Raw genomic sequence first — 21483 nt, 5'->3', positions numbered from 1 at the left:
GTTGGTGAGGGCGCCGGGGCCGCCGTGCTAGAGGCGGGAAGGTGTCGTGGAGCGGCTGTGCCGATCGAGGGTGCCGGCGGGGCACAGCACGATGTGACTCCGCGGGAAGATGAAGCCGAGCGCTGCTGAGGCCGCCGACAAAGGAGCGCGTCCCCGTAAGCGGCACGGGGCTGCGGGTAGCGCGGGGGAGCTGCCGCCGTTCGGGCCTCTCTTAGCCGGTGCCGCCATCCCGGCGGGGCTGTGAGGCGCCGCAGCCCGCCTCGGGCCGGGCCCGGGCCCCGCCGCCCTCGGGCTGGGCTGCGAGCGGGGGCAGCTCAAGGGCCCTTGCGTGCCTTGGGGAGCTACAGGTAAAAGCGTGTCCCTGGAGTGTGGGAAACGGCCGGGCCGCTGCCGGGCGAGCCGCTCCCCCCCGGCTTCTCTGGGATTGGTGTGGAGGGCTCCTTAGGCCCAGGCTGGGAGAAGGCACCCCATTTGCGCGAGAGACTCTTCATTGCTACTGCAGTCCTGTTAATGCGCTCCAAACTTTTGATTATCCCTGGGAGGTTTAATCTGCGTGCTCCAATATTAATTCCAGTGTTTAGAGTGTTAATTTTTTAACGGCCCTGGCGTGTGTGTTGTGAGCATAACACTGTATTTGATCCGTGATCATCTACAGAATTTTCCTTGCACACTTGCTTATCATCCATCTTTTCTGTTTAGATTCTGGGTCAGTTACACCAACCTCTGTCTCCTATTTTCTTCATTGCTACTGCAGTCCTGTTAATGCGCTCCAAACTTTTGATTATCCCTGGGAGGTTTAATCTGCGTGCTCCAATATTAATTCCAGTGTTTAGAGTGTTAATTTTTTAACGGCCCTGGCGTGTGTGTTGTGAGCATAACACTGTATTTGATCCGTGATCATCTACAGAATTTTCCTTGCACACTTGCTTATCATCCATCTTTTCTGTTTAGATTCTGGATCAGTTACACCAACCTCTGTCTCCTATATTTCGTATTTCTCTAGTTTGTTTTTTTTTTCCTCCAGATCCTAGAAAACTGAGTGCTGTTCCTGCATTACTCAGTGTGCTCATAAGCCTTCGAGGATTTTGCAGCATGAGTAGTGGTTCTGCTCCCTTTCCTAAGAGTGCTTCAGGGGGGGAAGCAATCCTTAACGGAGGGACTGTTTTGCATGTTGCCTTTTTGTCCCCAGAAGAGGCCTGCTCACTTCCTGTGGCAGCTCTCATTGTCTTGAGTTTCTCTGGAAGAGAAACAACTAGGAGTAAGTCAGTGAGGAAGAAACATCAATGTAAAACCAATATGTGGAATTGTGCTTTGAGCAATGTGGTCTAATGGAAGGTGTTTCTGCTTATGGCAGGGAGGTTGAAATTAGATGATCTCTAGGGTCCCTTCCAGCCCAAGCCTTTCTATGGAAACTTGTTCCATCCATTTCCATAATTTAGGAATTTTCCCTTTCTAAAATAAAACCAAAGTCCAGTTCTGTTTAAATTGCCTGGTTTTTTTTCCTTCTTTCCCCAGAAGATGGAATACAAGCAAAACCAGAAAAGATAAGATCTTCCCTGAAGAATGTGAAGAAAGACACAGGAAAACCAGAGAAACTCAAATTTAAGCCACTCACTGGGAAAGTGTTTTACCTCGATATCCCATCAAATGTGATCTCTGAGAAGTTAGGAAAGGACCTCAAAGAGCTGGGAGGTGTAAGTTAATAATAGACTTGTATGAACCTAGAAGGAAATGTGCACACGTGGAATGCCTTTTTTGTGTTCTTTGTAACTACATTTTAATGTTATTTGTAGTTACCTGAGATGGTGTCTTATTTTTCTGCGTTTGTCTTAAACTAGTCCAAATAATGAGCTTATCATTAAGCTCAATGGGTTTTCAAGAGAAACTGCTTTCCCGATTGGAACAAAAGTTCTTATTAGGAAGTTTTGTTTTCAGGTGATTATTCACCTGGCTTAAAATTTTATCCAAATTCATTAGGTTTCATTGTTTGAGGTGATTTTTCTTTTGCTGCTTCTGACTATATTGACATGTTACAACTAACAGTGTTCACCTGAACCTGAAAGAGACTAAAGGAAGAGTTTTGTATCTGTTTTCTGTAAGTCAGCAACTTCACTAACAGTGTTTAGCACAGAGTGTCTTAGTGAGTGTTTTTGAATACTCTTACTTAAACAATAAGTTTTAGAAGCATCTTATTAATTTTTTTCTAATTCTTTTTTCAGTACGGTAGGAGCTCTTTGATACAAGCAAGGATACAGGATACTTGTGGAGGGCACTTAGAAGTGCTTCTCTGTATTTCCTGTAAAAGATTCATAGAGCAGAATTGAAAGGCACAGTTTCAAGCTGAGTGATTTGTGCTTTCCACACTGATTAATGGAGAAGAGGGAAATACCTCAAACTACACAATTTGACATGAAATAACAGGACAGATAGCTGTTGATGGCACTGTAAATGGCAATGAAAGAGACTGAAAGGAGCACAATGGAAAAGTAAACTCAGAATGATGACATTTTATATTGCTGAGTTTGAGAATATGAATCTTCTTAAGAATTTACTTTTTGAAAAATGTTATGAAAACTGTAGTGTGAAACATGGTAGCTCTCCTGAAATTTTAGTTTTTCTGCTGGTTCTGAACTCAGTAAATGCATAGCTTCTTGCAGACTGTAAATCACATTTGCAAACACCTGCCATTAAGTTTAGCTGAACACTTCTATGTAATTTCTGTTACCTAAAATTAGAGAGAGTTATTGCCTTGAATTAATATGTTATTCCTTAATGCAGTGTTTGCATTCTTGTAATTGGAAAGTATTACAGGTAAAAAATTGTAATAATTATAACAAAGCAAAGCTCTTTTAATAATGATTACAAAATTAAGAAATTTGAATTTGACTGGTAAGATGCTAGTGCAACTTAATTGTCATTGTCATCCAGATATATAGAAAATATTTCTTGTTAACTCAGTGTTTTTGAACTTAATTGTTTTAGAAGTTTTATCACTTTCCTTTAAAATATTCAATGTAAAACTGAGTTACTGATCTATTGTCCTGAAATAATTGCTTGTTTTATATCTTTATATTTAGAGAGTGGAGAGTTTTCTTAGTAAAGATATCAACTATCTGGTGACTAACAAAAAGGAAGCAAAATTTGCACCAGCTCTTGGCCAGATTTCTCCTGTTCCTAGTCCAGAATCTGCACCTAATGGAGGAAATGGTTCACCTCATCCTAGCAACCGAAAGGATCGACATGATGGCAGTTCATTTAAGATAGTAGACACAGTAAGTTTCTTACTAATAATACTGCAAATCAGGTGCAATTCATGGGATGTGCTCTTAAGAGTTTTTCTCTGATTTTGTTTCCTAAAAGTGGCAGCAGTTTCTTGGGTGAATAAGAGTTTTTCTTCCAAACATTCTTTTAAATTTATTCAGGCTAACTTGTTAAACTTAACTAACTCAAACTAATTCAGCAAATTTTTTGAAACTTATTTTAGAAAGGATCTGTTTTTGCAAATAAGAGTTTACTAAAATATGTTCTTATTTACTATGTCTGACTTTCCACATTGATGTTGTGTTTGACAGCTGGATTGGGCACATGATGACATCCAGTGATTCCTGTCTCTTTAGCAACACAGCCTGTTAAAATCTGGCTGATTTGGTGTTGGTAATGCTGATATCTGCAGAAACACTCTCTGATAGTAGTAGGAATAAAATTGAGCATTATGAATATTAAGTTTTTCTGACCTTCTTCTTAGGGGATCACATTAATTGCAACAGTTAGTATCTGAATTTTTGCAGGTTTATGTGAAGTTTCTTGCATGGGCAAGTCTTGTGTCCTTTCAAAATACAGTTGGAAGTCATTAGCTGTACTATATATATAATACTATGTATATATGAACATGACCAGGCTGCAGGCTGGTCTTTTTATTGCATAGGTGAGGTCACCTCATTTTGCAAACAACCTGGAGTGTCCTTTCAAAATACAGTTGGAAGTCATTAGCTGTACTATATATATGGTGCTTATTTAGAAACATGACCAGGCTGCAGGCTGGTCTTGTTATGGCATAGGTGAGGTCTCCTCATTTTGCAAACAACCTGGTTAGGTAAGGGCAGCTCATTATGAATAAATAGCAAAAGGTAGAAAAAGGAAATGCAGTGGTGATTGAAAAGCAGGGGGTAAGGCAGAGGTTGTGATTATATTCAGGACTATAATTTTCACGAGCCTAGCTGATGAAACCTCATCTTTTGGTGTCTGTGTCACTGGCTGCTTATTCCCACCATCTGCTTTGTTCCAGCACTAACACTGCAGTGGCCTTCTTTGGCTGAAAATGATTACTTTTGTTTTGGGGTTTTTTTCCCTTTCACTGTAACAGCCGTAACCCTGTGAGAGGGATGCAAGTTATTGAAAAATTGGCAATAGAACATACAAAAGGAGACCCTGATGGCTAACATATGTATTTGTTAAGAGTAATGTGAATTATCTCTCCTCGCTACAAATGTGTTTCTGTTTTAATGTAGGTACGTATGAGCAGAGGAAAGTCCTTGGTTGAAAAAGCAATCAAAGAACAGGTAAACCAAATAATCAACACACTTGTGCTTCAGAACCTTGGTGGTTTGTTTTTTTTAGAAAACAAGTAGTAGCATAAGTGGTTCTAGAGAGACGTCAGTCATGGAATACTCAGGCAGAAGTTGAGGGATTGTCCTAAGTGAAGTGTCAGGTATGTTTTCTGGGTACTTCCTGAAGACTTGAAAGTTTATGGAGTCAGGAGAAGTAGTAACATTTGTTACTTGCTAATTGCTAATATAACTAGCATTTGAGAGGTGCTCATGAAGTTAATATATATATTCATGGCCTTCAGATCTTACTATAAAATGTGACCATAAAGAACAGTTTTGGTTTTTGAAGGTTAAATGTATTCTTTTGATTGTGTGGTGCTGTAATAAAGAGAGAGACAGAAGAGTGGTGTAGCAGGGTGATATTCTTTTGGCTAGAAGCAAAGCATCTGCATTTTAATATCAGCTTTAATATTACATGTTATATTTTAAATTATTTTAAGTAATTACTATGTGTTGTTTAAAATTATTAATGTAATTTATTGCTTGCAGGACTTAATCCCCTCTGGTAGTATACTGTCCAATGCTTTGAGTTGGGGAGTGAAGATACTTCATATTGATGGTAAATATTTTTGTTAGATGAAGCCTGGCTTCAATGTATAACATTCATTTAATGGTTCTTTGGTTGAATTTGAAATATTAAAAGTTATGTCAGACATTCAAACAATGAGTCAACTAAGTATAATTCTCTCACTTTTTGCCAGATGTTAAGAATTGCATTGAACAAAAGAAAAGGGAGCTCTATCTAATCAAAAGAGCAGGCAGTTCTTCTAAAGATGTGGTAAGTGCCTCTCTGCCATTTATAAAAATGCCATTTGTTTCCTTAGCTAAGAAAACACTAAGTACTAAAGTACTGAGGACTGCCTACTGTGAGGCTTGTAGATTTTGTTTTAATGAAGGTATTGCTCATTTTCAGTTTTTCACAGACTAGTATGTGTTGTGAATCGATTAAAAAACCATCTTTGATAATACGAAGTACTTGCTGCATATTTCAACATTATTTAAAAACAACTTTAATAGTAGCATTGATTCCATAGTGTGTAGAGCTGGGCTCTTGCAAAGGATCTCTAAGAATCAAAAGTGCTGAACTGAAATTTCCATTCTGCCTGCCTCAAAAGTAATTAATAAAATGTATTGTTGTTTTAGTATGATGTAGATGATGTCTACGTTGCCTTATAATTTTCCCTGTGACACAGTGATTAGAAATGGTTTCATTTTGATGGGCCATTTTGAAAAATCATAGTTATGTTTCCTGGAGAAGCTGTCTCCATAAGGAACGTGCAACTCTTCCTTCATAGGGAACGAGCATAAAGCATCTTGAAGCTTTTGTGCCAAGTGTGTGGGGTTGGCATGTGAAAATCCCCTTTTCTCAGGTTTTTAGTCTTACAATGTAGTGAGACGTTAAAGCTTGTAGCTCTTGTGTGCCCCATCTGCAGTTGCTCTGTAATTTGCACAATTGTCTAGTTTAGCCATGGGGCCTGAAAAATAAACAGAACCAAACTACCCAGTGTGGATTATGTTGTTTTGGAATGTAATATTGGCTAGTTCTTGAGGCCACATAAAATCCTCTGCCAAATCATCACTGTGTTCGTGGATAACGGGTGAGGGTTTTTTACAAATAATATAAAATGAGTTTGTATTTTTACCAGCATCAATTGCATTTAACAGCTGATGCTTGAATGTAGACTTCACTTTTTTTCTGAAGACAAAATATTCCTCTAAATTTGAGTCTTCATTGCTAAAAACAGTAAAAGATGCAGCCTGCGTAAATCCATTCAAATGAAAAGAATTGTTTTAATTTGAGATACTTGCTGTTCTACAGGTTTTGGTGGTATTTTGCAGCTTGCAGTTAATTAGGTTTTACAAAGTGTTGTAAAAATGTTATCTGTATTAAAGACTGAACTTGCAACCATGGCAAGGTATTTTCAGGGTGGAGAGCGTAAGTATAAATTTATACACTTTCAGTGTTTCTTTGTTTTGATTTGCTTTCAGAAAAAAATAAATTGAGGCATGTGAAGGAGAGTGCTTATTTCTTCCAGTATAGAAAGAAATATTTCTTTGGGAAACATGTTGCCTTGTTTCAAAGTACTAATGAGCTTAGTTTCCTGAAAAATTCATCATGAGTATATGAATCATGATTAACACAGGGACACTTTCATAACTTTAATTATCTACAGCTAAATCCTCAAGTATAGTGCTGAATAATACTCACAGGGATTTTATACCATCTCTCTTTTTTCAATAGGGAAAACACGTTACTGCTCAAAAGTCAAAAAGTAAGTACTTTAATAATTGTAGTTGTTTCTGGCTTGATTTATTTTCTGAATGCTTAAAAATGTGCTGCAATTCTCCTGTGGTCACATGTGGTGCCATACTCCAATTTATATGTGCAAGAGAAGCATGTAGAGAAACTTTGTGGAAATCAAGAGTTTGTCAAAGCCTGTACATAAAGAGTTCTAAAATAAAATCTGCTTATTTATTAGGCTACTGGAGCAACTTGATAAGTGATGAAAGTGATTCTCTATTGATTTCCTTTTCTCCCCCTTTGAGCAGGTAGACTGAAAAGTCCATTTATCAGGGTGGAAGATAGGAGTCGGTAAGTGTTCTCTTCATGCATTTAGTAATGTTATTCTCAAACTGAGTAATTCAGAATTACTTGAGGAAGTGTGCCCTTAAATTCCTTTCAACTTCCTGATTCAGATGTCAAGTGTACTGCCCTCTTAAAATGACATACAAATGTCTTTTGCCACCAAATGAGATTGAGCAACTAATAGCATAGTAGGGAATATTTGCTGTAGGTGGAGGAAGTGGCAAGTTAACAGATAACTCCAGTTTGTAGATCATGAGAGTGGGTTCCTTGGGTGACTTCCTACCAAAGAATGAAAGGGAATCATGAACCTTTACATCCTTGCTTAGATCCAAATCTTGTAGTTTGCATACTGAATTCTACTCCTGTAGTTCCAACTCAATTACATTCATCTCCCACAGAGACTCTAGATGTAAGGAAAGTGAAGTTGTTAGTTAAAATAATTAATTGAAGCTAGGTTTAATTTCCTGTTCAGTCATTTCTTTTTAAAATGAAAAATTACAAGCTATTAATCTGATTTCAGTATCCACAGTAGCATGAGATTTGGTACTTTAAGCCTTGAAAAATTTCACATCTTTCTGGTCCTGTAATCAGTCAGTATTTATTGTGTAAGAAAAAGCCAGAAATTGAGAGAACAATGAATTGTAAAAGGAGTTTGGTTCTGCACAGCGTAATTTGCACCTTAAAATTCCTAACTGACTTCTGAGTTATGGTGTTGTTTATTAAGCACTAAATTCTTTGACCTGATTTCTCTGACACTTTCCTGAATTGAAACAAGAGATCTTAACCTGGTTGTACACTGTAAGTTGGTGAAATAGGTATGAGGGACATGGGGATAGTGGGGAGAACCAGACCAACGGAGTTGTAAGGATAAGAAATCCATATATAAATGTGAATTTCACATTGTAGTGGAGTACTAAACACTTGAAACACTTATAAATATTTATGTAACAATGTTTTTTAGTATTTGTGCAACATAAAGTAACGGTTCAGAAGCAGAAGGTGATGCTTCACTGTTGTATTATGTTTTCCAGACTTCTTCTTGTGGTTTTGCCTGGGTAGCTTCTAATAATAATGTGGGGAAAAAAATCAGACTGAACTTTGCCATCAGCATTTCAGTCAACTGATTATTCAGTATGTGAACTTCTGACATGTCCTATTTTGGAAGTTTTAATCTATTCAGAGCACTGGTATGGTTGCTAGTTCTGATATCTCTGAATGTACAGAGTGGTGTACAGGAATATTATTTTTCTGTAAAACAAAAAAGTCCATTTTTATATTCTGAATGGTGAATAGATTTTTTTTTTAAGAAAATTATAAAATAAATTTTAAATGCATTGGATGTTGGGAACTGCTGTAGCTACTTCTCAGGAGCACAAATGCAGTGTTGTCCAAATTGCTCTTGGGCTTACTGGTTACCCTGCTCACAAGAACTAATAGGCACACAAATCATATCCCAAGGAATGTGTAAGACAGCTGTGAAAACTGAGGGAAAATATCAAGGAAGGAATTAATGACTTATTCTAAGATACTTCTCTGTTTAGCTCAAGATTTTGGACCTGTAGTATGCAATGAAGCCCTATTTCCATTTATGTTGTTTCTCATGCACTTGTTTTGTGTTTATACAGCCAGTACCGACCATTTTATCTGCAGTTACTGAGTTTTCCATTTCTGAACTATTGTGTTCCAAAGCCATATAGTCCATTTGAGGTGGATAAGAAGTATACTGGTCAAAAGCAAGCTCAGTCTAAGGAAAGGTTTGTAGAAAACCTTTATTTTATTGAGGGGTGGGTAGAAGAGAGAGTTGTTCTCTGAATTATTCCATGACTATTGTGTTCTAAAATAATTTCTCAACTTCTAATTTTCTGTGCTGTTTAATATTATTAGACTATTAACCACGTCTCATCTACGTATCTACTGCACTGTTGGTGTCATTCTGTCTGTACCCTCTTTATCCTGTCTTTAGTCCTTTTTTTGGGCATACAGATGCATACATCCAAAAATGCGGCCTTCTCCTTTCACTGTGGGTCAGCATGAGATATTTCTTTCCTTTCTCCCACTGGTTTCTTCTTTGTCCTCATCTTGAATGGTGTTCAGTAAGTATTTCACAGGAAGTGGGTTTCTTAAGACTTATTTTGTATTTGTCCGTATAGTGCTGAAATAAGTAGTGGAACTTTTTAAAGCAGTGATATTCAATCACAGTGGCTACCCACTGTTGATGAAGAGTGTATATGGTTTATAATCTATAGAAGGCAGACTGCTAATACTGCTTCGTATTTGTCCGTATAGTGCTGAAATAAGTAGTGGAACTTTTTAAAGCAGTGATATTCAATCACAGTGCCTACCCATTGTTGATAAAGAATGTATATGGTTTATAATTTATAGAAGTTAGATAGACTGCTAATACTGCTTTAGCTCTTCAGAGATGAAAAGTGGATGCCAGCTGCCCAGTGGAATTGCAGCTGGCTTTACAGCAAGTGTTTATGTAATACATTTTGGCATTCAGGCTCGATTTGAGCACAACAGATGCAGTTAGAACTTCAGCAAATAAATTTTATGATTTGAAACTATTTAAGAGTCTTTATTAACTGGTTTTTGTGAATCACTGGGGTTTTAAAATTTTTTTCTACCTAGCTTTTTTCATTGACTTTTAAAATTGATTCATGTGAGAGACTAAATATATTTAGGTGGAGGGTAGCTTTGCTATATGTGGAACTCTCTGTATTTAGTAAGTTGCTGCTTTTCTGTCCTTGGGGCTGAAGACTTACCTGTGATACCTGTTTTCTTTATGAAGTGACTTCTCCACAGTTCTGTCCAGTCTTGACTGTAGTACAGTGCTGGAGGTTTCAGCTGATATTGCCATGATGCTTTTTTTTCTTTTTTTTTCTTTTTTTTTTTTCAGTTGAAGGTAGCAGTATGAAAAGACAAAAAACATATATTGCAGGGGTTACTGCTCTATAAGTAAGACAATTTCTGATTGTGTCTTTTCAGAGGATGTTGAAAAAGCCCATTCTTTTTAAAGCATTAAAAAACCAAAGTGGCAGTTGTTGTTTAGATGGATTAAGGAATATGATATATTAAAAATGTCAGGATTTATGTTTGAATACATATTCCTAATTAATATTCCACATGGGCACATACCAAAGAGATGTTTAGGTGGGACAATGTTTCATACTCAGCAAGTGAATGTGACCAATGTCAGTTTTGGGGGAAAGAGAGAGAGGAGAATGTTCACTTGTTTTGTCTTTACCTGGGAGAAAACTTGTTGAAGCAAAGTTGTTAGTTCTACTTGCTTCTGCATTGGGCAAGACCTGCAGACTTACTCAGTCTTCAGATGATCCATTCTCTTGCTTCTGTCCTGCTTTGCTGGTTCTTTGTGAGGTTTACTGTTTTCCAGAGAGAAGGTGTGAAGGCTGGTGTAACAGTTAAAGCACACATTAGAGTTCAGTTCCCTGGCCTGGGGAACCCAAGAAATGCTGGTGCAGGGTGTTAACAATACATTGCTATGCTTTGTAAGCTAGAGATTTTTCAACACAGATTTTTAGATGATGTAAAGTCCTAAGTTTACATCTATGCGGATACTTGGTAAAATCTGTCAGTGATTTTTGGCTAAACGAGCAGATGGAACTATTCCTTCCAAGTCAAAAGGAATTAGAGATTGATGACTCAGCTGTATTGCTGGTATATCAACCATAGGTGGTTTAGTAGTGGATTGCAGCAAGCATTAGCTCTTCCCAGATAAGGATTCTGAAGATCATGGAGCAGGTGTTAAAAACCTCTTGAAATTTTAATGTCCAGGAAGAACTTCTTTAGGCTAATTTTTCTGCATTCCCACTTAGCCTTTACCTAGAAAAACAGGACAAAATGGAATTTGGTCAGCTTATTCAAAATTGTGTATAACCAACAATGGGTGTTAAATTTTTTTTCTCTCTTTCTAGTTTGGATTTTATCAGCTGTGCACAGAGACTTCTAAATGTCCTTTGATTTTTATTTGTTTAGCAGTTTTGTATTATTTATTCTAAGTCAGTGATAGTAGTATGTCTGTACTAACCTGGTGTTCTCTGCTTACATATAATTCCACTGGGTCTGCCTGTCTTCTTGCAGTAAATGTTTTTGGGGTTTTTTTTAATTGATTTTTAAATCTATGTATAACTCTTCGGTTTTTTTGAGCATTGACTAAAATATTGTAAATAGTTTGAGGGGAAATAAAAGTTTGGTTTGGGGGTGTTTTTTTAAGTGAGTAAGAATGAACATACTGTGAGGGGCAAGTTGAGCACTCTGTTCCATGTTTAAGACTCATTAATATTCTCTTAACAGAAACAAGAATAACAGTGACAAGGATTGTGGAATGCCTGCTCAGTTTCCTCAGAAGGACAAAAAAAAGAGAGGATATTGTGAATGTTGTGGGAAGAAATATGAAGATCTGCAAACAGTATGTGAAATGTCAAGTATATTCTTTGGTACCATCAAATCCCTTTAATGTGGTATCACCAGAGTTTTCTCTATAACTTTTATTTTAAAATATTTTTCTGAATAACCAGCAAATTAGTATTTTTTCCTATGTTAGAAGCTGTTAGAAGTAGCAATTAAGAATTAAAATCTGTCTCTGATAGCTGTAGGCACTAGTAATTAACGTCTTAGAGATGCTGGTAGTAAACTAATGACAGTTACTTGCTGCTTGTTGTGCTGTTGTCTTGTATTTTCATATCTGTAATATTAGATTTATTTCATGTTTTTTCTTTATTGCAGCATCTTGAAAGTGAGCGGCACCGAAATTTTGCACAAAGCACACAATATAAAGTTGTTGATGATATAATCTCAAAGTTAGCTTATGAGTTTGTTGCATACAAAGATGATGAGACAGGAAAAATAAAAAGGTGAGTTACATGTTGTAAATTCTAAAGGCTTTGTGAGTCAGGACACTAAACATAATGATAGTTTTGAAATTCTTGATCTGAATAGAACAGGATAAATTCATGTTTTCAAGGCCGAAATAAATAATGGAAATTTTCTGTGAGGTTGTATGTGGCAAATCAATTCTATAAAGCAGAACTTAGGAAAAAAAAGTCGAAAGTGCAGATGGCATCAGAGAAAGTTGAGACTGAAAGTTGCCAGAAGTTGTCCTACTTATCTTCAGCTCCTGTAACACAAAATCTACTGTACTGAAATATTGCTAACAGAAAGACAGCAGTGTCTGGACATCTTGTTCTGAATGATTTGTCATACTTAGTAGTGTAAGGACAGCCAATTAATCAATCTGGTCTCGTTACCTGTGGAAAAACTTCCCACCTGTACTCTAAACCTCTTTGCTTCTGTGCTGCCTATGCAGGGCAGAGAAAGCAAATGTTCCTTTGTGCTCAAGAGCTTGAAAGGGTGAGAAAGGCTTGTTTGGTGTCTTGGGCTGTAGGCACTGGGGTCTTTGTTGTGGGAAGCAGTAACACTATTCAAGGTTGCTCTGATTTTTTGGAAGTGAGTCAGGAGATAAGGAATAACTTTCTTGCTTATTTATAAAAAATGGCAAATAATAAAGAAATAAAGATATTCTTAGTGAAATCAAAGGACATGCAAATAGAATCAAACAAATGATAGGCTAATGAAAGCAAGCCTTTATTTCTTTTGTGATTTCAAGATACTCAGAGTTGTTAGGCTTGAAATCCTGTCAAGAAAATAATTAATTTTTTGTGTAAATACAAATGGAATATTTGTATGTATTTGTAGCCATTGCATTATATTAATTAACTTATTTTGTTCTTAGTGCCACTGTACATTGAGATTTTCTGAAATACTAGACTACTTTGTGTGTTTTTAAAACGTCATGAGCTGTAGAAATCAGTAAGAAAACATCAAAACTGTAAGGCACTCTGCTTCTGTAGAAATAGTGTGTTGCTACCCTAAATATAGCTTTCCTTGAGCAGTCAAAACAAAAGCTCCTTTGTCGGTTCAGTTGCTTTTCTAGACTCAGTTGCATATGGAGTTACGTTCCATGGGGCTTTTTATGTTTGTTAATATTTTTGAACAATTTCATTGTAGGACAAAATGTAGCACAGGATATTTTTCTCCTATTATTGGAAAGATAACCAGAGCAGATGAGCTGAAAGAGCGGCTGAAGAAGCAGCGCATTGCTTTGAAAACCTACTCCTGGAAGGATACTGCAATGCAGGCTCTCAGACTGGATCGCCAGCCTGCAGAAGTACAACCAAATTCTGTGCCAATACCTACCCCTGTTTCTGCATCTGTCTGTTCAGTTCTTTGTCACCCATTACAAACTTCAGAACTAAAAAGTAAGGTCAGAATTAATAGTGGAAATATTAAGACTGATTGCTCCTGTGCTGTGAAGTTACGAGAGGCTTTTGTGTCATCAAATTCCATACAACCACCCCTTCAGAAACCTGACCAAGTGTGCACAGAGAACTTGTCTCCAGCTTTTGAGCTATTCAGCAGGGAAATACTGGAACCAGATGCAAGTAAAAAGAATGTACAGTGTTTTCAGGAAGGAATGGATGCTTCATATTCTCATACCCAAGTTACAGATTTTAGTGAAAAAGACAGAAACCTACTGCAGCAAAAACGAAAATTATATAGTTCAGTAGTTCAACCAGCAAAGTGTTTGAAAAAAGCAGATGCCAATCCTACATTTGTCAAGAAACATCATGATTTATGTGATAATCATCAACAAATGCAGCACAATGTCGTTCTGGAGGCTGAGGTATCTGATACTGCTCTGAACAAAGAACTTAATGCATCAGCTGCCAGCACTGCCCACAGTTCACCGTCTGGAAAGCTGCACAGAAGAGTGAAGCTTAATTTGAGAAAGAATAAAAGAGAAACCCAAAAACAGAATATGGAGTTACATGTAAAGAATTCAGATGGACTGTCTGTTCCTGAAGAGAAGAGAAGCACTTGTAGCTCATCACTGCAGACCCTGTTGGAGTTATTTCAGACAAGTGAAAGAAACTCAGAATTTGGAGGTTTTTCAAGTTACACCGAGAAGAAATGTTCAATGGGCATAAATGATTCATGTGAAGGGCAGAATGCAAATGTTTTGTGGTCATTATTTTCCTCGTCATCCTCGTCCCCATTTTTTGGATTTTAATGCTGGTTTATTTAATACAATGATTTTTAAATTGACTTGAAGATTTAAGATTCTATTAGTGAAGACTGCTGTATTATATGTACAGATTATTTTGTTTTCAAGTTTTTTAATTCAAAAGCTTCTGTAAATGTAAATAAGAAAAATAAAACTAAGTTTGGCTTTGGTCATGTGTTTTGGGGTTTTTTTAAAGGTACTGCTTTATTGTGTCTGGTAAAAGGCTCTGACCCCACATTTGGATTAAATGAATTGCTAGGCAAAGCATGATGCTGCTGCATTTAGATAGAGTAATTTCCTAAAATCATTGACTATGATACATTCCAAGTAACCACATTAAAAATAACTGGATGTTCCACTGTAAGTAGTCCATTACTCATGGATTACTGATGTTTTGCCAGCATTTGGTTGCTTCCCTTTTCTTTTCTTCTGCTGCTTTAATAGAGAACACAGTAACAAAGATGTATTACATTCTTTGACTACTCTGATGTATTAATATTAAATTAAAACTACCTCTGATGTGTGTTTCAGCTAATAAGAAAGCAGTTAGGTGTATGTATTTTCATTGGGAGAAAACAAACAAACAAGAAGCCAGCAGGACAGGTAGGTTTCTGATCGACTTGGGTCATTCATTTGATTTTTCTTTCAGAGTAGCCAGCTTGTCAGCTTGGCTTTACTCGGAAGCTGAATGAACGACACAAGTGAGAGTTGGGAAGACTTTTTTTAATAATGCAGATCTTTATCAGAGCTGATTTCTTTCAGAATTTTCATATCTGTAAATCATGAGAGGGCACAAGTATAAAATTACAAGAGACAAAAGAGTTATTAATAAATGTAGACTTCCTTAAGGTCATATAAGAGATCTCAACCACAGAAATTACTTTCATTAATTTTTGCATAAATTACTTGTTTGCATTTTCATCTCTTGCCCATTTAATATTCTCAAATTTAGTGCTTTTACTGTTAAAGTGCTTTAATGTTGCAAGCTATTGTATGTCCTTTATAGGCTGTTTTCTATGAGGGTTAGGTAAAGCTGCTTGGAGTGCAGGAATAGGTGAGGAAAACTCCATAAAATTATATTTCTTTTACAGGGCATGTGGATTGGAAGTTTAATGATGAAAGTAGCTGCTTAGGGTGTTACTGTCACCTTTAAAGGTGACATTCCTTATTCCTCTGTTAATGTAATTGTATGTACAGTCTGGTGAGGACTGCTTTTGGCTTCTCCATCTTACTGGCCTCTTCTGGCTGGATTTATAGTTATTATAGTTCTCATCTGGATTCACATCCAGAAAACACAGAAAGCCATTACAGAAATGAGCAAAATTTACATTTTAAAGAGGAGTCAATCTTGAATGTGTATATCTGTACTTATTTTTTGTTTGCAAATTACCAGTATATAGTAGTCTAGGACTGGGACTTCAAAGTAGAAGATTGAAGCAATTATTTTGTTCTTCATTTTGAATGACACTTTGGTGATTGCTTTCTGGTTCAGTGAGTTCAATATATTTTAGGAACAAGTGTTTTGATTGTTTTTCTTCTGTTGAGATAATTTTGTTCAGTTGGAGATTTTTTTGTTGGGTATTTTGTTTGGGGTTTTTTTTTGGTTGGTTTGAGTTTCTCTGGGTGTGTGTTTTTCCTAGCTTTTGGTTCAGTCTTAAAAGTAAGAAAAATTTGCATTTCCCCCTAAAGCATTGCAAAAATCTGCCAGTAAGGAGCCAGTAATCTCTTGCTTCTGCCTCTCTGCTTCCATCCCTGGGGCACACATTCCTTAGCTGCCCTGATGGCCTCCACCTCTGCATGGCTATTGATGCAATAATAAGGGTGAAAGGTGGAAGAAGTCACTGTTAGTAAATCTTCTCATCAGAGAAACTGTGTGTATGTTTAATGTATTTTTATGAGTACATGCAGTCCTAGAACATGTTAGCTTAACAGGCACTTAGTGTGTGTTAGAGTCCCCTTTGTTGTATGTTCATTTGGTATCACAAGACACGGTAAGCTTGTTAACTATTTCTGAAACAGATTTTCTCAGCATATTTAATTATTTTAATGTATTTATTATATTTTAAGCTTGTTTAAAAAAGCCCCCACAGTTTTTACAGAAGTTTGAATGTATTTGTGTAACAATTTCAAAAAATAAATGCAGAAGGGTAGTTACTAGAACATCTGTCTCTCTCTGATTTCCTCATAGAGAATTGAGTATTTTCAAAATATATGGCAGTGATTGTGAGAAATGTCAAACAGTTCAGAAAAAGACTGCCTCTTTGGTCACTAAAACTGCACTTCTAATTGCAAACCTTTATTTATCCGTGTGTATTTGTGATAATTAGATATTATATAATTGCAGTTTGAGTTTTCTTCATAAGGATTTCTTCTAATGCACTTCATTTTTGAGTTGTCTTTCTGTGACTTTGAGGAGCAGAAATGTTGTGTCTGTTCAAGGAAGTTATAGTGTGGCTGTAAGGAGGAGAGGAAACAGTTCCCAATCCGTGTGTGCGCACGGAGGTGTGCATACAGGTGTTCCTGTGGAGATTAGCAGTGCCAACACCACTCACATATTGGGAGGTTCTGCAGGAAATTTGATGCACTCAGGTAAGCCCTGTGCTGTGCAGCAGCATCCCTGTGTGCAGCTATTGCCCAATGTCCAGCTGCAGAACACTTGACACAAAGCAGGAGGTGACTGTAGGGCTGGCTTTCCTGTTAGCCTGAGGTTTTGGCTCCTTAGATGTGCCTGTGAGGGTGTGTGCACCTTCATCCCACATCTGAGGAGGCTCAGCTCTGACACACTCAGCTGATGTAGCTGGTGATGTGTCTGAAGGTCTTGTGGCAGCCTCTGAGTGAAGGAATGTTGAAAAAATGGTACTAGTGTAATTACATGGGGCATGTGGACACGGGATAAAAATATGAATCCCTCCATGTTCTCCAGCTGCAGAATCTTTGTCCATGTGGCCTCTGGGCCATTGGCTGATAATAAGTACCAGGGGCTGATAAAGTCTGATCACACTGGGCCTTTTGATCACGTTGACAATTGATACCACAGAATCATCAAATCACAGTCTACCTTGGTCTTACACTGAGTACTCACAGGTGGAAAGCACTTCCTTGCCCTAGTTTCATTCTCCAGATGCTTAGAATCTGCAAACTTTAAGACATGTAATTAGATTGTGTGAAGAATTATGGGAAATTCCTGAAATAGTGAAGTGTAAGATAAAACTACAATTAATGTGATCAAGCATTCACATCCTTCTTGCATGACTAGTTTGGATGTTACTTGCATCACAGCAGGAAATGGTCTCCCCTTTATCCCTCTCATTTTTTCCATTATGTTTCATCTCATGTAAATATTCTTCTGGAAAAGAAGCTATTTTCTTTCAAGTGCTTACTGCCACTCAGATTTAGCTGTAACCTCTATATGCATCTAATCACCACACTTGAAGACAAATGAGGGGAAATTTTAGCAACCAATTGATCCACAGCAATTGTACAGCTTACACAGAATATATGTAGGTGGACTAGAAAATGAATACCAAAGTTTATTTCTTAGCATAGCTAGTCCTCTGGACCCTGTAAAGAGATTGTGGTATTACCAACAGGATTTACTTTTGTTTTTGCTATTAAGGGCAAGCATAAACACAGTCACCACTGATTATCTGAAGCAGGTGAAGATAAATGTGAGTAAAGTCCATTAACCAGTTTACCATCTCTGGAGGTGGTATGAGATGAATAATTTGGGGTTTTTTACCATGAATTCTGCAAATGTTGCTTTTTGGTTATTTGCTTTAGATAGTGTAGTTATCAAAAATAAATGCTGAGCACCCCAGATACAGCACCATAAAAAGATTTGGGATGGAAAGCAGGTGTTTGAGTGTACTCCAATTTCATTTGGGATAGAGAAGTTGTAGAGTCAGGTGGCTGTCTATAATATTTTTGTTTGTTTGGGGTTTGTTTTGGTTTTGGTGGGGGTTTTTGTTTGGTTTTTTTTGTTTTGAATTAGTTTTTTTATTGTTGTTTTTTGTTGAATGAAGATCTCACTTCAAGATTCAGTGTTAAGTATTGGTTGAATATGTGAATAGCTGGCCACAAACCAGACTTTCACTGTGACCTTCAGTCCTACAGGCAGTGGAGGGGGAGGTGCTGGTCTCCTCTCTCTGGGAACTGGAGATAGGACACGAGGAAATGGGAGGAAGCTGCAACTGGTAGTGTTCAGATTGGACATCAGGACAAGGTTCTTCACTGAGAGGGTGATTGGTCACCAGAACATGCTCCTCAGGGAAGCAGTCCCCAAGTCAAGAGTTGAAGGATTGGATGACACCATTATATGGTGTATTTTCAGGTAGTTCCATGAAGAGAAGGGAGTTAGACTTTATGAGTCTTACAGATCTCTTCCAACATGTGATATTCCATGAGTTGCTAGAAGAAGAAAGGATCTGTCCCCTGATGTGAAAGAGCTCCTTGCTTAGAGGTGGATAGTGTGCCAAAGTCCTTGGCAATGTTGAGGAACTCCCAGGAAAGTAAAACTAGGAGGTGAATCTTGATGTTCGCTGCCTGATTTCCCAAATGAATGTGAAATCACCATCAATGAAATTTGAATATTTTTCTGAAGAATTGAGCCTGTCAAACAATTAATTTCTAATCAATGTGTACAATTAGAACCAGCTTCAGACAGAGATCAGGGTTTACTTCCTTGTGATTTAGATCCTTCAGCATAATATAGAAATTTTCTGCTATTTAAGTTTTCTCTTTAGAATTATTCTTTAGTGTTTACCACAGAAATGATAAATAAGTAAGCCAAAGAGTAGAAGACATAAATAAGAGAGGTTTGCAAGGAGAGGAATGTAAAACCTTTTTCAGCTGTGTTTTGGCTAATTGCTTCTAGCACACACCCTTTTTAAATGCCTTTATCTTTGTATTAGTTGGCTGGATTTCTAAAAAAAAAAAAAATTATAAATATGATTCTTAAAATTAGTGAAGTGTTTGACCAATATAGAGTGTTTTGGCTAATTGCTTCTAGCACACACCCTTTTTAAATGCCTTTATCTTTGTATTAGTTGTCTGGATTTTTTTTTTTTTTTTTAGAAAAAGTTATAAATATTATTCTTTAAATTAGTGAAGTGTTTGACCAATATAGAAATTGCATACTAAAAAAAGGACTGCATTTTTGAAGCATATGTATCTTACCTTACCATATCCACTGAGGACACAGACTGGATAAAACTCTGCATTCGTCATTAGCTTAAAGCAGCCAAGCTTTGGCTGGCACTGGGTTGGTGAACCTTCCATGTGTGACACCTACACTAAATCTGAACGCTGGTGAGCAAGAGAAAAAAGAATTCTATGATGTACTGATCCAGGAAATGAGTGTATAACTGCAGTGTGTATCTGCTGCTGAATGGTGTAATGTATACCCAATGTCATGAATTCTCACGGAAATACTGACAGAAGCAGCTGTGAAATAGTGTGCCAGTGGGAAAAGTTTGGTCTACTGTAGGGATTGGCTGCAGCCTGAAATGTAGGGATTTATGAATTTTGTAAGAAGATTGAAGCATCATATTATAATACTGATTTTTTTTCGTTGCTATAAATAGCACTTTTTCATTTTCTTTACCCAACTCACCCATGGTCTTTTTGACACCTCATGCAAGAGTTTTATAAGCTAATTTTGCACTGTTTCAGGACTTAATGGATACTTTGAGGTACTATTGCATCTTGCCTGTAGTATCTGACAGCAGTATAAGCAGGACAGCACAAAACTTGCCACTTTCTCCTCAAAGTTACTATATATTCAAGTTACTATGTATTATTTCCACATGCAATACTCTTCTGTTATCTTCACCTTGTTGGACTGTCATTTTGGCTGTTTCCATATTACAGAAGCAAACTCTGAGACACTGAATTTCCTCTGTCTATCCTCTAATTGGTTCCTTTAATAAGATTATATATGTAAGTAAGATGAGCCCTGCAGAGGAATCGGGCCGGGAGCTCCGGCATTCCCTGTCGGGCGGCTCCGCTGTGCCCGGAGCGCGGTCCTTCCCGCGGGGAGCGCGCAAGGCAGAAGGCAGCCCTGCGGGTGGAAACGCTCCTAAGAGCAGAAATGGAGGTGCCAGGTGTCCTGGCTGTTGTCGGTGCAATTACAATTGATCTGCATAATGGTTCTAAGATATTTTGTTTGTTTGTTCTTTTAATCTTTGAGACTACGGTGAGCAGCAGCTTTCAGTGGCATTATCTGTGATGCCACCTCCTCCTTTATTATGTGTTTACAACTGGTGCAAGCCTTGCAGTGGGTACTTAGATTTCGTATTCTCTCGCCTGGACCGGTAGCGAGCTGCATCTGCCGCTGCCCTGCCATCCCTCCTCCTCTCTCCGCTCACCTCAGCTGCGTGCCATGGCCGCCCTTGCTATCGCCCCTTCCGAGAGCGGCGGGCAAAGAGGTGCCTCAGTCGACCGCCACTCTTGTCCCATTTTCGTAAAGAAATGTAGTTAAGGAAGGTGAGGTACACCGTGCTGAGAGGCAGCACTGCTGCTCTCGGCTTCCCGGTAGGTGGGAGTGTGGAATTGGGTTGCAGATGCAGCCAATCCCTCCGCTGAGGGAGAATTATTCTCGCGTTTCAGGCGACGGACATCGTGGGGACTCCTTGACACCTCGGCCTCTTGCTTAGTCCAGGAGAGCGTGTTGTGATGTAAAAGGAATGATTCTGCTTTGTAATCCTTTCCTACTCTCGTTGTTAAAAAAGCGGGGAGACAGTAGGAATTTAAGAAGGGAACAAAAAATGTCATAGAGAAGGAAATGAAGGTTTGCTCAGAAAATGAGCACGTAAAGGAGGAGAGAGGGGCTGACGGCCGTATGGGCAGGGAGGGAGGGAGAACGCCCCGGCTGCCTCCCCGGAGAGCCCCCGCCCTCACCCGCAGCTGTCAGGAAGGCAAGTTTTGCGGCGGGGGTTCTCTCAGCCCCGGAGCGGTGCGGTACCGGGGCGGCCCTACGGGGCGGGGGCGACTGCGGAATCCCTGCGGCGCTGCCCGGCCTCCGGGGCTTCCCCTCCGGTCTCGCCCCGCTCCCTCTCGCCCTGGCGAACGACTACATTTCCCAGCACTTCCCTCTTCCAAGCGGGCTCTGCGGGGAGCCTCGCCGGCTCTCGCCATCTCCTTCGCTGGCAGGGGGCTCGGCGCGGCGGCGGGGCGGAGCTCGGCAGCCCCGGCCCCGCGGCCCCGCA

The 21483-nt window shown here is 38.5% G+C and overlaps 1 protein-coding gene across 2 annotated transcripts; it reads left to right on the top strand.

Moving 5' to 3' along the window:
* The first annotated feature begins 16 nt into the window (after window positions 1-16).
* Window positions 17-14451, top strand: DBF4 (DBF4 zinc finger). 2 transcript variants are annotated; one of them, XM_039710329.1, is made up of 12 exons: window positions 17-155; window positions 1516-1694; window positions 3078-3272; window positions 4509-4559; window positions 5097-5166; window positions 5309-5385; window positions 6850-6880; window positions 7158-7200; window positions 8820-8948; window positions 11509-11623; window positions 11941-12068; window positions 13222-14451. In XM_039710329.1, the coding sequence occupies exons 1-12, from the start codon at window positions 110-112 to the stop codon at window positions 14282-14284; spliced, it is 2127 nt and encodes a 708-aa protein (XP_039566263.1). In that variant the 5' UTR covers window positions 17-109; the 3' UTR covers window positions 14285-14451. The 2 variants fall into 2 exon arrangements, with proteins under 2 accessions (XP_039566263.1, XP_039566254.1); XM_039710320.1 differs by having other exon boundaries at window positions 7155-7200.
* Window positions 14452-21483: the final 7032 nt, after the last annotated feature.

This window comes from Passer montanus, unplaced genomic scaffold (assembly GCF_014805655.1).
Source record: "Passer montanus isolate IOZ18808 unplaced genomic scaffold, ASM1480565v1 scaffold10, whole genome shotgun sequence".
NCBI lineage: Eukaryota > Metazoa > Chordata > Aves > Passeriformes > Passeridae > Passer > Passer montanus.
Note: the sequence above shows the minus strand (reverse complement) of the source record. Positions and strands in the feature narration are given on the sequence as shown.